Genomic DNA, 24,452 nt, shown 5'->3' with positions numbered 1-24,452 from the left:
TTTGTATATGGTATGAGGAAGGGATGCAACTGTATTCTTTTGTACATGGATATCCAGTTTTCCTAGCACCGTTCATTAGAAAGAATGTTGTTTCCTAGTTTAATGGCCTTTGCACTCTTATCTGTAGAAGGCAATGGCAACCCACTCCAGTACTCTTGCCTGGAATATCCTATGGACGGAGGTGCCTGGTAGGCTACAGTCCCTGGGGTCGCAAAGAGTCGGACATGACTGAGCAACTTTACTTTCATTCTTCACTTTCATGAACTGGAGAAGGAAATGGCAACCCACTCCAGTATTCTTGCCTGGAAAATCCCACGGACAGAAGAGCCTGGTGGACTACACTCCATGGTGTTGCAAAGAGTTGGACATGTCTGAGCAAGCATACACGCACTGTTCTAAGCAGCCCTTTTGGCTTGAATTACATTTACTTGCCTTTTATTTTTTTTAACAGCTTCCTCCCAACCCAGAGTTTGAACCCAGGTCTCCTACATTGCAGGCAGATTCTTACCAGCTGAGCCACAAGGGTAGTCCAAGAATACTGGAGTGGGTAGCCTATCCCTTCTCCATCAGATCTTCCCAACCCAGGAATCGAACCGGGGTCTCCTGCATTGAAGGGGATTATTTACCAACTGAGTTATCAGGGAAGCCCTAGATTTACTTACTTTCTAATTATTTTTAACAACTTCATTGAGCTATCATTCATGTACCAAAACTGCACATATTTAATGTACACAGTTTAATGAGTTAGCATCATTTCAGTTCAATTCAGTCGCTGAGTCGTGTCCAACTCTTTGAGAACCCATGGACTGCAGCACACCAGGCCTCCCTGTCCATCACCAACTCCTGGAGTTTACTCAAACTCGTGCCCACTGAGTCTGTGATGCCATCCAACCATCTCATCCTCTGTCATCCCCTTCTCCTGCTGCCTTCAATCTTTCTCAGCATTAGGGTCTTTCCCAATGAGTCGGCTTTTCACATCAAATGACCAAACTCTTGGAGCTTCAGCTTCAGTATTAGTCCTTCCAATGAATATTCAGAGTTGATGTCATTTAGGATTGATGGGTTTGATTTCCTTGCTGTCCAAAGGACTCTCAAGAGTTTTCTCCAGCACCACATTTCAAAAGCATCAATTCTTTGGCTCTCAGACTTCTTTGTGGTTCAACTCACATCTGTACATGCATACTGAAAAACCATAGTTGGACAGTATGGACCTGTGTCAGCAAAGTGATGTCTCTGCTTTTTAAAACACTATCTAGGTTTGTCATAGCTTTTCTTCTAAGGAGCAAGCGTCTTTTAATTTCATGCCTTCAGTCACCATCTGCAGTGATTTGGGAGCCCAAGAAAATAAAGTCTTTCATTGTTTCCAATTTTTCCTCATCTATTTGCCATGAAGTGATGGGATTGGATGCTATGATCTTATGATTAAAAAATAGGAAGTCAAGCTTAAAGAACTTAAAAAGACCTCAGTAAAATAGCAAGGAGGGACTTTTAGGGGAGGGAGAAGTATTCTGTGTTTTGATTGTCATGCCAGCTAACTATGCTGCTAAGTCCCTTCAGTCGTGTCCGACTCTGTGCGACGCCATAGAGGGCAGCCCACCAGGCTCCCCCGTCCCTGGGATTCTCCAGGCAAGAACACTGGAGTGGGTTGCCATTTCCTTCTCCAGTGCATGAAAGTGAAAAGTGAAAGTGAAGTCGCTCAGTCATGTCGGACTCCTAGCAACCCCATGGTCTGCAGCCTACCAGGCTCCTCCTTCCATGGGATTTTCCAGGCAAGAGTACTGGAGTAGGGTAGCATTGCCTTCTCCGGCCAGCTATCTATACAGGTGCAAAATCTCCTCAAAAAGTGTTGAAACATATACTCAAATTGGGTGCATTTTATTGCAGAGTTGTTGCTTTTAAAGCTTGTGTAATTGTAGTATTCAGGACCTAGGGAGTTGCTGAGTTTCTTGCTCAGCTCCTCTGGCAGGGACAGCTGAGAGAAGCAGCCATGAACCCCTAAGGAGTCCCTGGGTCTGGATCAATTAATGTGCTGAGCAAGGTGATCAGGGTGCCTCTCTTGATTATCCTTATTTCTGAAGACACAGTTTTGCCAGGTGAAAAGCTCAAAATTACATATCTTAATAAAGATTATTAGGAACCCATCAAGGTCACATCCTGTGTCTCTCCTTTGCCAGATACCCTGCAAACTGGAAAATGAGACCCCTCACAGCTTCCTGCCCCGTCCTTGGTTTGTGTTCCCACCAGCTGTTTTCCACCTCCCCTTCTGCTGATCCTGTGTGGCCATTTACAGATTTTTCCTTCTGCTTTATGCTCTTTCAAGGTGGGTTTCTGTTAGTTCCTACCCTCCTACAACACCACTGATTTCCTGAGATGGGTCCACGGTGAGTTTGTGCTCTAAGAAAAGCTGACGCGCAGCACTATGGACCGGCTGCTGGCACAGAAGTACAGAGCCGAGTCTGCTGCCTCGGTGGAGTTGATTTCCAGGCTCAGGGTGAGTTTTGGCGGCACTCAGCTGAAAATCGCTCTTTGAACACTTCTGTGCCTTTCACAATGTCTTGCTTCTGAAAGTAAACCAAGAACTCAAATGCTTCTTCCAGCTTCCTGTGATACCAGTAAACATTAATATGTCCTCTTATGGGGACACAATCCATCTTTGCTTTCTGGCCTTTTCCTTTGACCAGATGACCTGGACTCTGGATGACCTCACCCTGAGGAGGTCATCAGGAGCTCCATCCTCATCCATGGAGCCTGTAAGGAATGAGACAGTAAGTGCAATGAAAGCCCAGGAGAAAGGCTGATTTTGCAGCCACAGGACAAAGTCCTGAGATTGGAATCCAACAACTTCACAACAGGGATATACCTGCTCCTTAGAAGAAAAAAAAGCTGCACAGCACAGGAGGCTGAAGCATACGTCTTGCTCAGGGAGAAATCAGGGTGGTGACTTTTCCCCTAAGGTGCTCATCCCCCTTCAGCAATTCCTTGTGACGTGGTCATTATAGCCCCTGTGTACATGAGTCTCTTAACATTTCATAGGCTGGGAGGGCAGAGAAAGCTGGTGAAACAACTAGTTTGAATTTGAAACTGCTTTATTTTCCTTTTTTCCCAATTCTTCTCTCTCATCAGTCTTTAAAGAATAGAAGTCATTTCACATCAGTGATTTATTTCCTTTTTTAACTTGTCTATTTGCCCTTTCCCCTCCTCCCTTCCCTCTTAGGCAATGAATGATACACTTTGCTATATGTCAATCACAGCTTCTATTGCATTTACAAAATCGTATAGCAGCTACTTGATGTTAAAAAAACAAATTTTGAGCTCTGCAAATATTTGTGATGAACATGCAGTACATCTAGAGAAATCACAAAATGAATGATCTTGCCTGGAACAATCAATTTAGGAAACAGACTTTCACTGAGAATTTCCAAATCTCCGTGTTATTTTTCTAGATTCTTATCTTTCTTTCTCTACCTGTCTTGGTAATCGTAACATTATCTTGCCTATTCTCTCTCTTTGCCTAAATTTCAGTGACTTTCATCAAGTTTCATGGGAATATCTTTTGTGATTTTGGGTAGTGTGGCATTGAATACATAGATGATAGTACAAAAACAGGAATACTCTTTCTATTGGTTTAGCTTATTCATGATCGTGGTGTATAGCTTCACTTGTTTCAGGTTTTTTAAATGTTTTCCCTAAAATGTGATACTTTTCTGAATTAAGTCATCATTTACCTAATAGATTTTTAATGTATTTTATATGTTGTTATAATTTGTAAATGGTCTCTCTCCTTAAAAAACATATTTTTGACTGTTTCTTGCTAATATATGGAAATAAACTGACTTTTTAAGTTTATGTTAAATTCAGTCAATTTATTAAATTTGTTGTTATTAATAATGCAATTCTTCTTTAGATTCCTTTGGTTCTTCTCAGTTTTCCATCTGTCTTTAATCATTTATTCGCTCCTTTCCTCATCCTCACCCTTCTTTCTAGTTCTATTGGCTAGATATTCAGCATAATCATGACCAGAAAGAGTGGTGGACTTCATTTACTTACTTGTTAATTCTGTTTGACCCAGAGAGCTACAGGTAGTAGATAAGTGGTAGATGCTATGGAGGGTTAAAAAGTGTAAGATTAGGTCCTGCTATTAGAGGAGTTCGGAGAAGAGGATGGCACCCTACTCCAGTACTCTTGCCTGGAAAATCCCATGGATGGAGGAACCTGGTAGGCTGCAGTCCATGGGGTCATGAAGATCGGACACGACTGAGCGACTTCACTTTCACTTTCATGCATTGGAGAAGGAAAAGGCAACCCACTCCAGTAGTCTTGCCTGGAGAATGCCAGAGACCGGGGAGCCTGGTGGGCTGCCGTCTATGGGGTCACTAAGAGTCGGACACGACTGAAGCGACTTAGCAGCAGTAGCAGCCTGAAACTGTTAGCTTAGGATACAGATTTTCTCTGAGAATTTTTAAGTCCCTGTATTATTTTTCCAGATTTTATCATTCTTTGTCTACCAGGTTTTGGAAAACACAATCCCAATGTCCAGTATTTACTCTCTTTCGTTCCATTTTCAGTTTTAACTTGTGTAAGAATCTGTAAATTATATTTTAATCAGTGTTTTATGTCTTTGAAATTTATCTAAGGGATTCATTCTGTCTATACTTTTTCTGTGTCATATTTTTATTCACTTTTATGTCTGTGATAATAATTTATGTTTTTGCAGATAATTTTATATAATTCACTTTTGCTAATATGTGCATGCCTGCTCATTCCCTCAGTCGTGTCTGACTCTTTGTGACCCCATGGACTGTAGCCCACCAGGTTCCTCTGTCCCTGGGATTTTTCAGACAAGAATCCTGGAGTGGGTTGCCATGTCCTCCTCCAGGGGATCTTCTCAACCCAGGGATCCAACTTGCATCTCCTGTGTCTCCTGCAAAGCAGGCGGATTCTTTACCTGATGAGCCATCACTAATATATAAGGTTCCATTTATTATTAACAGTCAGAATTTATTATCCATTCTGAGTTCATGTCCACTAGTTTTCTCCTCTAGATTTTGGTGCTAGTCCAAACAGGACTTCATTCTTATACCTTTCTTTACATACCAAGGTATAATATTTCTCTTTACCTAGGAATATAAAAATTGAGCCTTAGGGTCACCATGTCAACTTTACATTCTAAGACAAAATGCTTTCCAAATTAAAATGAAGTCGCTCAGTTGTGTCTAACTCTCTGTAACCCATGGACTGTAACCCGCCAGGCTCCTCCGTCCATGGAATTTTCCAGGCAAGAATACTGGAGTGGTTTGCCATTTCCTTCTCCAGGGGATCTTCCCAACCCAGGGATTGAACCGGGGTCTCCAGCATTGCAGGCAGATGCTTTACTGTCTGAGCCATGAGGGTGGCCCCAGGGAAGCTCCAAATTAAGCCAGATAAATAATCCCAACAACTGTTGATGTTTTCTAGGGTTGCACATCTAAAATTCAATTGGTACTATTCTTTCTAATTTTTTAAATTTCTGGCTGTGCCCATTGGCATGCAGTTTATTAGTACCCTGAACAGGAATAGAACGAAGTCCCTCTCCCCCCGCCCCCGACCCGCTGCCCCCCCGGCCCCACCGCTACAGGGGAAGCCCAGAATCTTAACCACTAGATGGCCATGGAATTCCTGTCATTTATGGTCTTTTAACTTTGCCAGTCTATTAGGATAAAATGGTATATCAATCTAGTTTTAGTTAGCATTTTTATGATTTTTCAGTTTAGATCAGTTCAGTCACTCAGTCATGTCTGACTCTTTGTGACCCCATGGACTGCAGCACACCAGGCTTCCCTGTCCATCACCAACTCCTGGAGCTTGCTCAAACTCATGTCCATTGAGTTGGTGATGCCATCCGACTATCCCATCCTCTGTCATCCCCTTCTCCTCCTGCCTTCAATCTTTCCCAGCATCAGGGTCTTTTGCAATGAGTCAGGGCATCATATCAGGTGGCCAAAGTGTTGGAGCTTCAGCTTCAACATCAGTCCGTCCAATGAATATTTGGGACTGATTTCCTATACAATTGACTGGTTTGATCTCCTTGCAGTCCAAGAACTCTCAAGAGTCTTCCCCAACACCACAGTTCAAAAGCATCAATTCTTTGGTGCTCAGCCTTCTTTATGGTCCAACTCTCACAACCATACATGACTACTGGAAAAACCATAGCTTTGACTAGACAGACCTTTGTTGGCAAAGTAAATGTCTCTGCTTTTTAATATGCTGTCTAGGTTGGTCATTGCTTTTCTTCCAAGGAGTAAGAGTCTTTTAATTTCATAGCTGCAGTCACTATTTGCTCTGATCTTGGAGCCCAGAAAATAAGGGTGTCACTATTTCCATTGTTTCCCATCTATCTGCCAGGAAGTGATGGGACCGGATGCCATGATGTTAGTTTTTTGAATGTTGAGTTTTAAGCCAAAGTTTTCACTCTCCTCTTTCATTTTCATCAAGAGGCTCTTTAGCTCCTCTTCAGTTTCTGCCATAAGGGTGGTATCATCTGCATATCTGAGGTTATTGATATTTCTCCCAGAAATTTTAACTTCAGCTTGTGCTTCATCCAGCCCAGCATTTCACATGATGTACTCTGCACATAAGTTAAATAAACAGGGTGATAATCTATGGCCTTGATGTACTCCTTTCCCAAATTTCAACCAGTCTCTTGTTCCATGTCTGGTTCTAACTGTTGCTTCCTGACACACATACAGGTTTCTTAGGAGGCAGATCAGGTGGTCTGGTATTCCCATTGCTTTCAGAATTTTCCACAGTTTGTTGTGATCCACACAGTCAAAGGCTTTAGCGTAGTCAGTGAAGCAGAAGTAGACCTTTTTCTATAATTCTCTTACTTTTTGGTTGAATATATTTTTTCTGTTTATAGGCCACTAGTGTTTTTAGTACACTGCCGTTTGACCACATTTCTTTTTGAATGTTCAGCTATTACTTATTTGTAACAATTCCTTACATATTCCTGATAGCAAACTTTGTCAGTTACATGTGCTGCTAATATCTGTTCAATCACTGGTTTGTCTTTCACTCTTTGTAATGCCTTTTTTTTTTAAGTTGGAATTCCTAATTTAGTTGAGTCTACATTCTCTTTGGGGAGGGTATACATTTAATTCTTTATAATTATGTTCTTGTACCCCAAGATCATAAAGATATACTTACCAGTTATTTACCAGACAGCTAACATTTTAAAGTTGTGTATAAGCATTTGATTCTTTAATAATAATTATTTTTGCTTAGGCTGTGAAAATGAATTTAAGTCCATCCTTATTTCTGTGGATAACAGCTTGTCCAAGAAGAACACTGCATTTTTCCCCTGCATACCTCCAGTGATGGCTCTATCATATATAAAATGCCTACTTAAACACCAGTTCAGTTCAGTTCAGTTCAGGCGCTCAGTCATGTCTGACTCTTTGCGACGCCATGAATCGCAGCACACCAGGCCTCCCTGTTCATCACCAACTCCCAGAGTCCACCCAAACCCATGTCCATCGAGTCAGTGATGCCATCCAACCATCTCATTCTTTGCCGTCCCCTTCTTCTCCTGCCCTCATTCTTTCCCAGCATCAGGGTCTTTTCCAGTGAGTCAGCTCTTCACATCATGTGGCCAAAGTATTGGAGTTTCAGCTTTAGCATCAATCCTTCCAGTGGACACTTAGGACTGATCTCTTTTAGAATGGACTGGTTGGATCTCCTTGCAGTCCAAGGGACTCTCAAGAGTCTTCTTCAACACCACAGTTCAAAAGCATCGATTCTTCTGAGCTCAGCTTTCTTTATAGATCAGCTCTCACATCCATACATGACGACTGGAAAAACCACAGCCTTAACTAGACAGACCTTTGTTGGCAAAGTAATGTCTCTAGCTTTTTAATATGCTCTCTCAGATCAGACCAGATCAGATCAGTCGCTCAGTCATGTCTGACTCTTTGGGACCGCATGAATTGCAGCTCGCCAGGCCTCCCTGTCCATCACCAACTCCCAGAGTTCACTGACACTCACGTCCATCGAGTCAGTGATGCCATCCAGCCATCTCATATGCTGTCTAGGTTGATCATAACTTTCCTTCCAAGGAGTAAGCGTCTTTTAATTTCATGCCTGCAATCACCATCTGCAGTGATTTTGGAGCCCCCCAAAATAAAGTCTGACACTGTTTCCACTGTTTCCCCATCTATTTCCCATGAAGTGATGGGACCAGATGCCATGATCTTAGTATTCTGAATGTTGAGCTTTAAGCCAACTTTTTCACTCTCCTCTTTCACTTTCATCAAGAGGCTCTTTAGTTCTTCAGTTTCTGCCATAAGGGTGGTGTCATCTGCATATCTGAGGTTATTGATATTTCTCCCGGCAATCTTGATTCCAGCTTGTGCTTCTTCCAGCCCAGCATTTCTCATCATGTACTCTGCATAGAAGTTAAAATAAGCAGGGTGACAATATGCAGCCTTGACGTACTCCTTTTCCTATTTGGAACCAGTCTGTTGTTCCATGTCCAGTTCTAACTGTTGCTTCCTGACCTGCATACAGGTTTCTCAAGAGTCAGGTCAGGTGGTCTGGGATTCCCATCTCTTTCAGAATTTTCCGCAGTTTATTGTGATTGACACAGTCAAAGTCTTTGGCATAGTCAATAAAGCAGAAATAGATGTTTTTCTGGAACTCTCTTGCTTTTTCTATGATCCAGCTTAAACTTGCTCCCCTTTTAAATCCATGATTTTCGTTTGTCTGTTTATTTATGCCTTTTTCATTATCCTAATTTAAGAAATGATTTGATAGTTCAAGGAGAAATCACCTTACTTTGTCTCTGTTCAACATTATTTTCTCTTTTCTGTGTTGACCACTTAAATTTCAGATGACTTTGGTCAGATTTCATGAAAATATCTTTTGTGATTTTGATCAGCCCTGAACAAACAGTTGATAGTGAAGATTTAGGAATACTCTTACCATCGGTTTTACTGATTCATGATCATGGTGTACATTTTCACTTATTTCAGGTTTTTAAAATGTTTTCCTCTAAAATGTAATCCTTTTCTGAATTACAGTCTCATTTACCTAATAGATTTGTTTTTATGTATTTTATATGTTACATTAGAATTTTTAGATCATCTCTCTTTAAAAAACATTTTAACTGTTGATAACATATGGAATAAACTTTTTATATTTATGTTAAATTCAATAAGCTTATTAAATCTGTTATTATTAATAATGCATTGCATCTTTAGATTCCTTTGGTTCTTCTAAACTTGCCGTCTGTGTTTTAAAACTTTTCTTCCCCTCCTTTTCTCATTCTCAGCCTTTTTTCTTGTTCTCCTGGCTGGAATTTGGCAAAATCTTCACTAGAAATACTAGTGCCATTCATTTACTTATTTATCAGTTATATTTGACTCGGAGAACTACAGGTACTAAATATGTGGTAGATGCTATGAGGGTTACAAGGTATGAGATTACATCCTGCTATTAAAGGAGTTATCCACATGCCAAGTGAAAACGAAAGTGATCGTCGGTCGTGTCTGACTCTTTGCCACCCATGGACTGTAGTCTGCCAGGCTCCTCTGTCCATGGAATTCTTGAGACAAGAATACCAGAGTGGGTTGCCTTGCCCTCCTCCAGGGGGTCTTCCCTACCCAGAGATCAGACGAATGTCTCTTACATCTCCTGCATTGACCACTAGTGCCACCAGGGAAGCACATCACTCTTCTGACTGTTATTGGCCCAGGTTCATCTTGGCTGACCCACATGAAGCCAAGACACTAGATGCCCAGGTTTGCTGCAGAAAGTGAGAGTGAAAGTCGCTCAGTCATGTCCAACTCTTTGTGACCCCATGGACTACACAGTCCGTGGAATTCTCCAGGCCAGATTACTGGAGTGGGTCATTGCCTTCTCTAGGGGATCTTCCCAAAGCAGGGATCAAACCCAGGTCTCCCACACTGCAGGTGAATTCTTTACCAGCTGAGCCACCAGGGAAGCCCAAGAAGACTTGAGTGGGTAGCCTATGCCTTCTCCAGCAGATCTTCCCTACCCAGGAATTGAACTGGGGTCTCCTGCATTGCAGGCGGATTCTTTACCAGCTGAGCCATAAGGGAAGCCCATTTGCGTCAGAGAAGGGATTTATTTGCAAAGGAATCAGGCAAAGAGATGAAAGATCTTCTGCCCAATTTTAAAATTGTGTTGTTTGTGTTTTTCATATTGAGTTGCCTGACTGTTTATATATTTTGAATATTAATGGTTTACTGATTATTTTGTTTGCATATATTTTCTTCCATTCAGCACGTTATCTTTTTTTCGTCAGTGGTTCTCTTTTGTTTGTTTGTTTTTGCTGTAAGAAGATTTTAAGGTTAATTCAATTGCATTTGCTTATTTTTGCTTTTATTTTCCTTCCCCAGTGAGACAGATCTGAATATACATTGCTACAATAGATGTCAAAGAGCATTCTGTGTTTTCTTCTAGGAGTTTTGTTATTCCTGGCCTGCACGTCAGTCTTTAATCCATTTTGAGTTTATATAAGTGTGTGGGGTGTGAATGTTCTAATTTCATTCTGTTATGTAGCTGTCCAGTTTTACCAGTACTACTTATTGAAGACAATCTTTTCTAAACTGTATATTCTTGCATTCTTTGTCATAGTTTCACTGACCGTGTTTTCGTGGGTTTATTTCTAGACTCTCAGTTGTATGTCCATTTTTGTGCAATATCATTCTGTTTTGATTATTATAGCTCTGTATTAATAATATTAACTGAAGTCAGAGAGTATGACACCTTTTGCTTTGTGGGCATTTTTTTATTCTCTTGAATGCTCTTTACTATCTGGGGTCTTCTGTGTCTATCGCATAAATTTTAGAACTATTTGTTCTAGTTCTGTGAAAATTGTTGTAGGCATTTTGATAGGGACTGCATTAAATCTGTAGTACAGACCTTTTAGCAATATTAATTTTAGAAATGGCCCATGAGAGGAACAAGAAATGAATTCACAGACTTGACCAGCGGAGATGCAGCAACTGAAATTCTTCTTTGCAAGTCATGTGCTTTGCAGTCAAATAACTCCTTAATATAGTTAATTCACTGGTTTATTTTCATAAGCAAAATATATCTCTTCTTAACTCTTCCAGTATGGTTGAATTAGTTTCTTTTACTTTAAAGCAGAACAATACTAACAGGCACACAGAAAATCAGACTGATCTTATGATCTCAGGTATGGTTGCTGAAGAACACTAATTTCTGGAGAAGGTGTTTTTCTATAATATATTGTGTTTGAGATATCAATTGAGAAATGTAAAGACTAAGTCAAAGTGTGATAATGCAAAGTCTTGGAAGAAATATTTGAATAAATAAATTCCACATGAGTATGGAAAATGAAAAATTAAATGAAAAAGTAAATTCATAATACATGTCTTAAAAAATTTAGAGAAAAGAAAAAAATTCAACAAAATATGTGCTGGACATAGTCAATAAAAAATATACAGAGCAATGGTTGCTGTTTCTATTGTTGCTAAGTCAATTCAGTCGTGTCCGACTCTGTGTGACCCCATAGACGACAGCCCACCAGGCTCCCCATCCCTGGGATTCTCCAGGCAAGAACACTAGAGTGGGTTGCCATTTCCTTCTCCAATGCATGAACGTGAAAAGTGAAAGTGAAGTCACTCAGTAGTGTCCGACTCTTAGCGACCCCATGGACTGCAGCCTCCCAGGCTCCTCTGTCCATGGGATTTTCCAGGCAAGAGTACTGGAGTGGGGTGCCATTGCCTTCTCCAAGCAATGGTAAAAGAAGTTAAAAAGACCTTAGTAAAATAGCATGGAGGGATTTGGGGGGAGGGGGAAATAGTCTGTGTCTTGATTCTCACGCTGGTTGCATGGGTTATAAACTTGTCACAATGCACTGAAATACAGACCTAAATTGGAGCATTTTGTTTTGGTATGTTATGCCTCAAAGTTGCTTTTAAAAGTTGCATGATTGCAGGAATCTGGTTGAAGAGAGATGCTGATTTTTCTGCTCAGTTGCTCTGTCAGGGACAGATGAGAAGCAGCCATGAACCAACCCTGAGGAGTCTCTGGGTCTGGAGCAATGAATGTGCTGAGCCAGGTGATCAAGGTCCCCACAGAATACAGGTGACTTGCAGATTATCCCTATGTCTGAAGCCACAGCTTTGCCAGATGAAAAGAACGGAACTGCATGTTTAATAAAGACAGTTAGAAACCCATCAAGGTCACATCCTGTGTCCCCTTTGCCAGATATTCTGCAAACTGGGGAATCTGAGACCCCTCACAGCTTCCTTCCTCTTCCTTGGGTTTGTGTTCCCACCAGCTATTTTCCACCTCCCCTTCTGCTCATCCTGTGTGGCCATTTACAGGCTTTTCCTTCTGCTTTATGCTCTTTCAAGGTGGGTTTCTGTTAATTCCTACCCTCGTACAACACCACTGATCTCCTGAGCTGGGTCCATGGTGAGTTTGTGTTCTAAGAAGAGCTGACGTGCAGCACTGTGGACTGGCTACTGGCACAGAAATACAGAGCCGAGTCCGCTGCCTCGGTGGAGTTGATTTCCAGGCTGCAGGGTGAGTTTTGGGGGCACTCAGCTGAAAATCGCTGTTTGAACATGGCTGTATCTTCTGTAATTTTTCCATTCCGCAAATAAACCAAAAACTCAAATGATTCCAGCTTCTTGAGATACCAGTAAACAGAAGCATGTCCTTTAATGGGGACACAATCCATCTTTGCTTTCTGGTCTTTTCCTTTGACCAGATGACCTGGACTCTGGGTGACCTCAGTGTCCATGGAGCCTGTAAGGAAAGAGAAAGTTCACAAAAAGCCCTAGAGGGAGCCTGATTTGGCAGCCATAGGAGAAAGTCCAATACATTTGCCTCACCTGCTCCCCAGTGAAAAAGAGCCACCCAGCACAGGAGGCTGAGGCTCATGGCTGACTCCAGGAGAAAGCAGGGCAGCGGCGTTTCCTCTCAGGCCCCTCATCCCCCTTCAGCACTTCCTGGTGACGTGGTCACTTCCTGTGGTCCTCACAGTTCCCGGGTACCTGAGACTATAATATTTCATAGGCTGACAGGACAAGGAAACCTGTGAAATAATCAGTGTGCATTCCAACCTGCTTTAACTTTCTGTTTCCTGATTCTGCTCTTCCGTCGCTTCTTTAAATGTAAAAATCATTTCTCATGAATAATTTATTTGCTTTTTAAATGTGTCCATTTGCCCCCTCTCCTCCTCCCTTCCGTCTCAGACAATGAACCATATAACTTGCGGTATGTCAATCATAACTTCTACTACACTTACAAATGGGATAGCAGCTACTTTATGTTAGCAAACCAAATTTTGAACTATACAAAAGAAATACTTGTGATGCACCTGCAATAGATCTAGTCAAATAATAAAATGAATGATCTTGCCTGAAGCAATCAGTTTGGGAGGTAGATTTTCCCAGAGAATTTTTAAGTCCTTGTTGTTTTTCTGGATTCTACCATTCTTTTCTACCAGGTCTAGGTAACCATAATCCCGAAGTTCAAATTTTTACTCACTTTCTATTATCACTTTTAGATTTATGTAAGAATCTGTAAATTATTTATTCATCAGTGTTTTATGTCTTTGAAAATTATCTAAGGGGTTCATTCTGTTTATACTTTGTTCCGGTAATGTTCTTTTTTTATTCAATAGTGTGTCTGTGCCAATAATTCATGTTTTGCACATAATTTTAGATAATTCAATTTCATTAATAACTAGAATTCCATGTATTAGTTTGTCAGAATTTATTATCCATTCTCGAATTTATTCACAGTAGTTTTTTCCTCTAGGTTTTGCTACTAGTATAAACAGGACTACATTCTCATACCTTTCTTTATAAACCGAGTTGTAAGATTTCTCTATACCTGGAAATATAAAAATTGAGCCTTAGGGTCACCACGTTAACTTTACATACTAAGACAAAATGCTTTCCAAGTTAATTAACTCAAATCATCTCAAGAACATTTTATTGTGTGTTTTCTAGTGTTACACATCTAGGACTCAATTGGCACAATTCTTTTGCCAGTCTATTAGGATAAAATGGTATCTGACTATAGTCTTAGTTTGCACTTTTTATGATTGTTAAGGAGGTTGAATATATTTTTTTCTGTTTATAGGCCACTAGTGTTTTCTGTAGGCTGCAGTCCATGGAGTCGCGAAGTCGGACACGACTGAGTGATTTCATGTTCATTTTTCACTTTCATGCATTGGAGAAGGAAATGGCACCCCACTCCAGTGTTCCTGCCTGGAGAATCCCAGGGACGGGGGAGCCTGGTGGGCTGCCGTCTATGGGGTCACACAGAGTCGGACACGACTGAAGTGACTTAGTAGCAGCAGCAGCAGCAGCTATTACTTATTTGTAACAGTTCCTTACATATTCTGGTTACCAAATTTTGTCAGTTACATTTGTTACTAATACCTTTTGATTTTGTGGTTTGTGTTTCACTCTTTGTAATTTTTAAAAAATACGTTTATGTATCTCTTTGGCTGCTCAGGGTCTTGGCTGTGGCACACAGGCTCGCTGTTGCAGCCTGTGGGGTCTAGTTCCCTGGCCAGGGATGGAACCTGGGCCCCCTGCACTGAGAATACCAAGTCTTAGCCAACGGATCCCGGGAGAGTGCTGCAGTGTTTTTTATTGATATTTCTAATTTAGTTGGGTCTACATTCTTGTTATGGAGTGTACACATTTAAGTCTTTATAAGCAACGCTTTCATATTCCAAGGTCATAAAGATAAATTCACAAGTTATTTATCAAACCGCTGACATTTTGAATGTGGCACTGAAGCATTTAATTCTTTTATAATGTATGGAATTTTAGTTTTTAAAATCTTTTATAACAACTTGTCCCAGAAGAACGTTTTGTGTAGTGCCTTACTCCTCTGCATACATGCAGTGATGGCTCTATCATATATAATATGCCTACATAAGCATGCTGCCCTTTCAAATCTATGATTTTCTGTTTGTAAATTCATATGCCTTTTTCATTGTCCTAAATTAGGAAATGGTGTGGTGATTCAAAGAGGAACCACCTCGTTTTCTACTTGTTCAATATTATCTTCTCTATTCTCTTTATTCCACATAAACTTCAGTTTACTTTCATCAAATTTCATGAAAATACCTATTGTGATTTTGTTTTGTGCTGCATTGAATTCATAGATAATACTGCAGAAACACTACAGGTTTAATTTTTTTCATGATCATGGTATAAATCTTCACTTATTTCAGATTTTTAAAATGTTTTCCTTCAAGATTTAATATTTTTCTGTATTAAAATCTCATTTACCTAATCAATTTGTTTTTATGTATTTTATGTTATTTTAAAATTTGTAAGTGGTCTCTCCCTAAAAATATTTTAAACTGTTTGTTGCCAGAATATAGAAATAAACTGACTTTTTATATTCATGTTAAATTCAGTACTTATTAAATTTGTTGTTGTTAATAATGCAATACTTCTCTAGATTCCTTTGGTTCTTCTAAATTTGCCATCTGTCTTTAATCACTTTTTTTCCTCCTTTTCTTATTCACACTCTTTTTCTCTTGTTCTGCTGGTTTGAAATTCAGCACAGTCTTGACTAGAAATTGTGGTCACATTCATTTACTTATTCATCAGCTATATTTGATGTAGACATACAGACACTGGATATGTGGTAGATGCTATGGGGGTTACAAAGTGTAACATTAGATCTTACTATTAAAGGAGTTACTGGCACGCCAGGATATCTGCATCATTATCCCCAATGCTGCTGGACCAGGTTCATCTTGGCTGACCCACAGGAAGACAAAACACTAGATGCCCATGTTTGGAACAAGAAGAGGTTTGTTTGCAAGGCAACCAAGCAAGGAGATGAGAGATCTTATGCCCAATTTGTAATTGGGTTCTTTTGTGTTTTTTAAATTGAATTGCCTTAACTCTTTAGATATGTTGGATATTAATGCTTTACTGGTGTTATTTTTTGCAAACATTTTCTTCCATTCATCAGGTTGGATTTTTGTTTCGACAACTTTTTTTGTCTCTTCTTTTTTTCTGTGAGAAGGTTTTAATCTTGATTAGGTCCCTTTTGTTTATTTTTGCTTTTGTTTCTTTTCTTTGTAGAGACAGATCAAAAGAAACACTGCTACAACAGATGTCAAAGAATGTTCTGCCTGGGTTTTTTTCTGGGATTTTTATGGTTTCCGGCCTTACACGTTGGTCTTTAATCCATTTTGAGTTGATATTTGTGTGTGGGGTGAGGAAATGTCCTAACTTCATTCTGTTATGTAGTTGTCCAGTTTCACTAGTACTGCTTATTGAGGAGGAAGTTGTTTCCAAACTGTATATTCCTGCATTCTTTGCCGTAGTTGAACTGACCATACAAGCCTGGGTTTATTTCTGGGCTGTCTGTTCTGTGTCCATTTTTGCACCCGTTCCATTCTGTTTTGATTATTACAGCTTTGAGCATTCACTGACATCAGAGATTGTACTATCTCTAGCTTTGTTCTTTTTTCTCTTGATTGCTTTCACTATCTGGGACCTCATGTGGTTTCATACCAATTTTACAACTATTTGTTTTAGTTCTGTTCATAGGCACTTTGACAGAGACTGCAGTAAATCTGTAGTACAGACCTTTTAACAATATTAATTGCAGAACTGGCTGATAGGAAAAATAAGAAATATATTCACAGGCTTGACCAACAGAGAGGCAGCATCCACATTTTTCTTTGCAAATCATGTGCTTTTTCAAATATTCCCCTTAATTATTCTTAACTCTCCAGCTTATTTTCATAAGCAAAATATATTTCTTCTTAACTTTAACAATATGTTTGATTTAGTCTCTTTTCCTTTAAAGCAGAGCAGTCCTAACAGTTGGGCACACAGAAAATGAGGCTACTTTTGTGATCTCAGTTTTGGTTGCTGGTAAACACAAACTTCTGGAAAAGGTCCTTTCTGTAAACCTCTATACTGAGGTTGAGACATCAACTGAGAAATGTAAAGACTAAATCGAAGTACGAAAATATAAAGTTTTTGCAGAAAATATTTTAATAAATAAATTCCTTATGAGTATTAAAAAGTACATTCATAATATATCTCTTAAAACAATTTCAGGAAAAACTAAGAAAAATTAAACAAAATATGTGCAGAACATGGTTGATAAAGAAAATATACAAAGCAATGGTGAGAGAAGTTAAAACGACCTCAGTAAAATGCCATGGGGGATGTTTTGGGAAGGGGGAAACGTTTTGTGTCTTGATTGTCATGCTGGTTACATGGGTGTAAAAACTTGTCAAAATACATCAGTATGTGCCTAAAATGGGTGTATTTTGTTGTGGGTATGTTATGCCTCAAAGATGCTTTTAAAAGTTGCACGATTGCAGGAATCTGGATGAAGGGAGTTGCTGAGTTTCTTGCTCAGTTTCTCTGGCAGGGACAGCTGAGAGAAGCGGTGATGGACCCTGAGGAGTCTCTGGGTCTGGATCCATGAATGTGCAGAGCCTGGTGATTAGGGTGCCCGGGGAAGACAGATGACCTGCCGATTATCCTTAGTCCTGAAGGCACAGCTTTATCAGGTGAAAAACACAGAACTACATGTTTTAATAAGACTGTTATTAATCCACCAAGGTCACAACCTTTATCTTCTTTGCCAGATACCCTGCCAGCTGGGGAATCTGAGACCCCTTACAGCTTCCTGCCCCACCCTTGGGTTTGTGTTCCCACCAGCTGTTTTCCATCTCCCCTTCTGCTCATCCTGTGTGGTCATTTACAGATTTTTTCCTTCTGGCTAATGCTCTTTCAAGGTGGGCTTCTCTTAGTTCCTGCCCTCCTACAACACCACTGATTTCCTGAGCTGGGTCCACGGTGAGTTTGTGCTCTAAGGAGAGCTGACGCGCAGCACTGTGGACTGGCTGCTGGCACAGAAATACAGAGCCGAGTCCGCTGCCTCGGTGGAGTTGATTTCCAGGCTGCAGGGTGAGTTTTGGGGGCACTCAGCTGAAAATCGCTGTTTGAACATGGCTGTATCTTCCACAATGTCTTGCTTCTGAAAGTAAACCAAAAATTCTAATGGTTCTTCCAGCTTCTTGCGATACCAGTAAACATAAGAGTGTCCTTTTATGGGGACACAATCCATCTTTGCTTTCTATTCTTTTCCTTTGAACAGATGACTGGGACTCTGGGTGACCTCAGTGTCCATGGAGCCTGTAAGGAAAGAGAGAGAAAGTACAGTGAAAGCCCAGGAGAAAGCCTGATTTTGCTGCCACAGGAGAATGTCCTGAAACTGGAATCCAATAAGTTCACCTCACCTGCTCCCCAAAAGAAAACAAAAAGCCGCACAGCACAGAAGGCTGAAGCACATGGCTGGCTCAGGGAGAAAGCAGGGCAGCGACTTTTTCTCTAAGGCTCCTCATCCCCCTTCAGCACCTGCTTGTGACGTGATTACTTTTCGTGGTCATCATATGGAAAATGAGACTAACGTTGCACAGCCTGGGAGGGCAGAGAAAGCTGGTTAAACAACTGGTGTGGATTTCAAACTGCTTTAATTTTCTTTCTCCTGATTCTGCTCTTTCACTATTTCTTTAAAAATAACAGTTATTTGCATATTAACAATTTATTTCCTTTTTTACCTTGTAGATTTGCCTTTTCCCTTCCCTCTCAGACAGAACAGCTTGCTGTTATCAATCATAGTTTCCACTGCACTTAAAAAATCATATATCTGCCTCTTTAAATTAAAGAGTTAAAAGTTGAACTTATGCAAAATAATATTTATGATGAATATGCAATCCATTTAGGGAAAAAAATAAAGGGAATCCTCTTGTTTGAATCAATCAGCTTAGGAGTTAGATTAGCACTAAGAATGTTTAAGCCCCTGTGTTATTTTTATAGACTTCATGGTTGTTTTTCTACCATGTCCATGTAACTACACTCCTGAAATTCATATTTTTATTCACTTGCTTTTCATTACAGTTTTTCTCATTTATGTAAGAATCTGAAAATTTTGTATTAATCAGTGTTGTCTGGCTTTTAAGTGTTTTTGAGGGAGTTCTTTTTCTTGGCCATGCTCTTTTCATTCAACATATGCCTATGATATTAAATCATGTTGTCTCATGTAGTTTTAGATAAATCAGTTTCACTAATATGTAGGATTCCACTTACTAGTTTGTCAGAATCTATTATCCATTTAACCTCATGCACCCTCGTTGTTGTTTTTTTTTCTCACCCAGATTTTAATGCGACGACAAATAGGAGTGTATTCTTACACAATTCTTTACATACTTAAATGTAAAGTTTCTGTATACCTGGGATTGTAAAAATTGAGCCTTAGGGTCACCACGTCTATTTTACATAGCAAGACAAAATGGTTTCCAAATTAATTAAGCAAATAAATAGTCCCACAACAGTTTATGAACTACATTCAAATGTTCCTCTTCTAGCATCTAGTACATTGGCATGTACTGTTCTTTTAATTTTGTCAGTCTGTTAGGTTAAAGTGGTATCTCACTATAGCTTTAGCTTGCATTTTTATGACTGCGAAGGAGATTGATATTCTAAAGTAATACATTTATAGGCCGCTGGTTTTTCTGAACATTGCTCTTTTCTCATACTTTTGGTAGATTAACTAGCATTTATTTGTAACAGTTCTTCATATATCTCAGATACTAAACTTTGTCATTTACATGTATGCTAATATCTTTTCAATTCGTGACTTGTGTTTTAACTCTTTGTAAATTTTTTGTTGATATTTCTTATTTAGTAAAGTCTATCATTCTTTTTTGGGGGGAAGGTGTGAATTCTTTAATTCTTTATAAGCAATGTTTCCATAACTAAAGTTCATAAAAATATATTCCTATATTTACCAAATAGTTAATAATTTAAATGTTGCAGTTCAGCATTTAATCCTTTTAGAATTTTGTTTTTTTTTTTTGCATATGTAGTGAGAAAGAGTTTAGATTAATTTTTCTTCCTGTGGACTACTTGTCCCAGAAGAACCTGTATATTGCATTACTCCCCTACATACCTGCAGCGGTGGCTTTACCGTATATTAAGTGCCTATATATGCACGGTGCTATTTTAAATCTATGGTTTTCCATTTGTCCACTTAGTTATACGAAATTATAATTTGATGATTAGATTGCAAATTCACATCACTTTGTAGTTCTTTAATATTATCTTCAGTATTCTCTCCTCTTTTTCCCACTTAAATTATGACTATTTTGTCAAATTTCATGACATTCCTGTTGTGACTTTGTTTAGTGCTATAGTGAATACATAGATGATAGTGCTGAAATTGGAATAATTTTAGTACTGGTTTAACTTATTCATGATCACGGCATGTAACTTCAGTTATTTCAGATTTTAAAATGCCTTCCTCTAAAATTTAATAAATTTCTGAATTGTTTATCTTTGTATAGATTTAGGTGTATTATCTTTTATGTTTTCTGTTACTAAATTATATCTCTTTAAAAATCTATTGCTAGTGTATGGGAATAAACTGACTTTATGTGAATTTTCATTAACTTATTAAGTGTTATTATAAATAATGCAATGCTTCTTTAGATTCCTTTGCGCCTTCTAAACTTGTCATCCGTCTATAATCACTCTTTCCCCCTTCTGTTTTCTTTTTCATGCTTTTTTCTTGTTTTGCCAGGCTGGAAATTCAACACAATGTGAAACAGAACTAGTGATGACCTTCATTGACTTACTTATCAATGACATGTGACCAGAACAACTACTGGTACTGTAGACTGTGCTACATGCTCTGGGGATTAGGAAGTGTAGAATTAGATCCTGCTGTTTTCAAGACCTATTGTCATCCCAGGATAACTGCAAATCATTCTCCCAACTGTTACCATGTTCATTTTGCCCTAAGTACAAGGAGCCAAACTGCTGAGACTCTGATGTTTGCAGCAAAGTAAGGGCTTCTTCTCAAGCCAGCCAAGCAAGAGTATCCCCACCCTCCTACCCTGTTGGGCTGACTCTGCGACCCATGAACTGTAGCCCTCCAGGCTCTTCTGTCCATGGGATTCTCCCGGCAAGAATACTAGAGTGGGTTGTCGTTTATTTCTCCAGGGCATCTGCCCGACCCAGGGATGGAAACCATGTCTCCTGCATTGGCCTGTGGGCTCTTTACCACTGAGCCACCAGGGAAAACAAGACCTCAAATCTGCCTCCACAAAGGCAAGGGGCACAGGGCATTTAGACTGTCACGAATGAAGCATGACCTGAAGGTCTGAGATATGGGCTTCCCTGGTGGCTCAGTGGTAAAGAAATCCACCCTGCCACTGCAAGGGAAGCGGGTTCAATCCCTGGATTGGGATGATCCCCTGGAGAAGGACATGGCAACCCACTTCAGTATTCTTGCCTGGAGAATCCCATGAACAGAGGAGCCTGACGGGCTACATCCATGGGGTCGCAAAGTGTCGGGCACGAGTTAGCTACTGAGCACGTGCACATGGGGAGCCTGGGGCACTTGGGAAGCTTGGGACTGAAAAAATGTGTATGCGTTGTCCTTCTCTGCTGGGGTAAATGAGCTGTAGCCTCTGCCCGTTCACCACAGAAGTGCTCAGCAAGATCTGAGAATGGAGTCTTGGATCCTCTGAGGTCAGAAGGTCCCCAGGCAGACACCTGTGCTTCCCTAGGAGGAGGGTCACTGGTTCTAACCAGTCTCAACCAGTTTGGCTCAAACTAGACACAGCTGACTCTGGGCTCTGCTGCACTACAGGCAGTTTCCTGGAAAATAACTCAGGCAAACATCTTATTCAGGATACATGCCACGTGGAGGCCAAGCAAGTCTTAAAACGACCTTAATTAGTGAAGGCAGGTGCAATGGATCTGATTAATCCTTACTCATGCTTTCACAACCACTGCCTCAAAGACCTCACCTGAGTTTCCAGAAGTATCAGACAACTTCTCAAATGAAGGAAGGTTGGTGCTGCTCACTATGAGCACCCCCTAGTGCTCAAGTGAAAGTCACTCAGTCATGTCCGACTCTGCAATCCCAACCACCATACAGTCCATGGGATTCTTCAAGCCAGAATACTGGAGTGGGTAGCTTTTCCCTTCTTCAGGGGATCTTCCCAACCAAGGGACCGAACCAGGCCTCCCGTTTTGCAGACAGATTCCTTACCAGCTGAGCCATAAGGGAAGCCCAAGAATACTGGAGTGGGTAGCCTATCCCTTCTCCAGTGGGTCTTCCCGACCTAGGAGTTAAACCGGAGTTTCCTGCGTTGCTGGAGGATTCTGTGCCAAAGGGAAGCCCTGATAACTCTGACTGACTGACTGACTAGACGGTCAGAGGGGCACACTTCTCACAGGCCCTCTGGTCTCAGGCGGTCTTCACCTCCTGTGTGGCGAGTGGGGAGTTTCTCTATGCTGCACAGTGGCAGCCAGACAACCCAAGAATCATCAGGATAGGAAACATGCAGCCATGCGTGTGGTGACCTGCTGGAGTACTGCAGATACTTGCTACTAGTACTTAGTTACACAGTCACTGATCCAGTACTGATTGGTGTTACTGATCAGTTGATTAAATTTAATCTCTTAGGGCCACATTCATGGTGAGTGGGCTCTCAGATCTCTGTCCTCAGTCCTTTGATCTTTTCTTTGTATATTCTGTCATCAAGGGATCAAGAAGGCAGTTTCATTCTTCCAGTTATGGAAATTGTCCCAAATTTTTACCTTTACCCAGGTCCATTTTTTGAGCCCCTGACTCCTACGTACCACTGCTTTCTGCATATTTCTGGTGAGATTTCTGTCCCAGAGCATCCCCAGTATCAAGAAAATCATGATCTTCTTCCCACTTGGTCCTCCTGATTCATCTGACTTGTAGTCAAAAGCTTCCTCTCCATCTATTGCCTCTCGTGATGAATCAGTTACCCAGGTCTTGATTTCATTTCCTAATTATGTTTTAAAACTCTCATTTCCCTGTATCTCTAGCACTGCCACCATCATCGTCCTAGCTTCAATACCCCTACGGTTGTTTCTTTCATTGTCTCTCCTTTTTGATCTCACACGAGTGCTGTTGTTGTTTAGTCACTAAGTCGTGTCCAAGACTTTTGTGACCCCATGGACTGCAGCACACCAGGCTTCCCTGTCTATCACTATCTCGCTGAGTTTGCTTAAACTTGGGTGCACTGAGTCGCTGGTGCCATCCACCCATCTCATCTTCTGTTGCCCCCTTCTCCTCTTGCTCTCAGTCTTTCCCAGCCTAAGGGTCTTTCCAACGAGTCAGCTCTTCACCCCAGGTGGTCAAAATATTGGAGCTTCAGCGTCAGCATCTGTCCTTTCAATGAATATTCAGGACTGATTTCCTTTAGGCTGGACTGGTTGGATCTCCTTGTAGTTCAAGGGACTCTCAAGAGTCTTCTTTAGCACCACAATTTGAAAGAATCTCTCTAACACTCTTTATTTCTAGGCTTTTTATATTTTGCTAATCAAATGGATATCAATTTACATATAATTGTGTCTTTCTCCATGTTTCTTCATCACCAGGAAATCAATGTTTATTGATTACAGATGTTTCTTCTCCAAAGTGTATGTTAATATTTTTGCTTATTTTTACTGGGCTATGCAAGGAGATCCAACCAGTCCATTCTGAAGGAGATCAGCCCTGTGATTTCTTTGGAGGGAATGATGCTGAAGCTGAAACTCCAGTACTTTGGCCACCTCATGTGAAGAGTTGACTCATTGGAAAGACTCTGATGCTGGGAGGGATTGGGGGCAGGAGGACAAGGGGACAACAGAGGATGAGATGGCTGGATAGCATTACTGACTCTATGGATGTGAGGCTGAGTGAACTCTGGGAGTTGGTGATGGACAGGGAGGCCTGGCGTGCTGCGATTCATGGGGTCGCAAGGAGTCGGGCACGACTGAGCGACTGAACTGAACTGATACAAGGTTTACCATCAATGTGTGATTTTTCCTTTTCCTAGAAAAGGATTTTTCTAGGGGTTTAAACTCAGTGCTTCACCTACTAGCTTGTGGCTTCCGACAGAACTTTCTAGTTTTGAGACAAGCCTTGTTGTCTGAAGTCTTTCTTATTTATCCTTTCTGTCTTCTCCTCCCTCTGATCCCTTTGTGAAGGTTCTGCGCATGCTCTGTACTTGGGTGTAGAGGGTTGCCCCTTCCAGTCCTACCTTGTTCTTTTATCAACCTCAATACTGTATATAGCACATTCCTGAATTCTTTCATGAGTGAACATCTCTACTTGGCTGCCTAATGATTCCATTTGTCTTGAAAGTCTAGGATGGTGACAAGACAGTGCTGAATTTTCTTGGAGGAAAAAACTCCAGTGTTTATTATAAAAGTGTTAGTCAGTCATGTCTGACTCTTTGTGATCCCCTGGACTGTAGCCTGCCAGGCTCCTCTGTCCATGGAATTTTCCAGGCAAGATACTGGATTGGGTTGCCATTCCCTTCGCCAGGGGAACTTCTCAACCCAGGGATGGATCAGACTTCCGTCTCCTGCATTGCAGAT

General features: G+C 40.6%; 2 protein-coding genes, 1 long non-coding RNA gene and 1 gene segment (V, D, J or C); 1 reads left to right on the top strand and 3 right to left on the bottom strand.

Moving 5' to 3' along the window:
* LOC100300510 (T cell receptor beta constant 1) overlaps positions 1-24,452 on the bottom strand; it is a gene marked incomplete in the record, with an annotated part of 535,695 nt that overhangs the window by 273,245 nt on the left and 237,998 nt on the right.
* LOC509513 (uncharacterized) overlaps positions 1-24,452 on the bottom strand; it is a 283,704-nt gene that overhangs the window by 254,640 nt on the left and 4,612 nt on the right.
* Positions 12,451-13,607, bottom strand: LOC112446440 (probable non-functional T cell receptor beta variable 23-1). The segment is given in 2 exon segments: positions 12,451-12,780; positions 12,867-13,607. Coding segments are annotated over 2 exon segments (372 nt in total).
* LOC101909872 (uncharacterized) lies at positions 15,480-20,390 on the top strand. The gene is made up of 2 exons (XR_001500263.3): positions 15,480-17,951; positions 18,142-20,390. It is a non-coding gene; the product is annotated as an uncharacterized lncRNA (long non-coding RNA).

Source organism: Bos taurus, chromosome 4, assembly GCF_002263795.3.
Source record: "Bos taurus isolate L1 Dominette 01449 registration number 42190680 breed Hereford chromosome 4, ARS-UCD2.0, whole genome shotgun sequence".
Taxonomy (NCBI): Eukaryota; Metazoa; Chordata; class Mammalia; order Artiodactyla; family Bovidae; genus Bos; species Bos taurus.
Note: the sequence above shows the minus strand (reverse complement) of the source record. Positions and strands in the feature narration are given on the sequence as shown.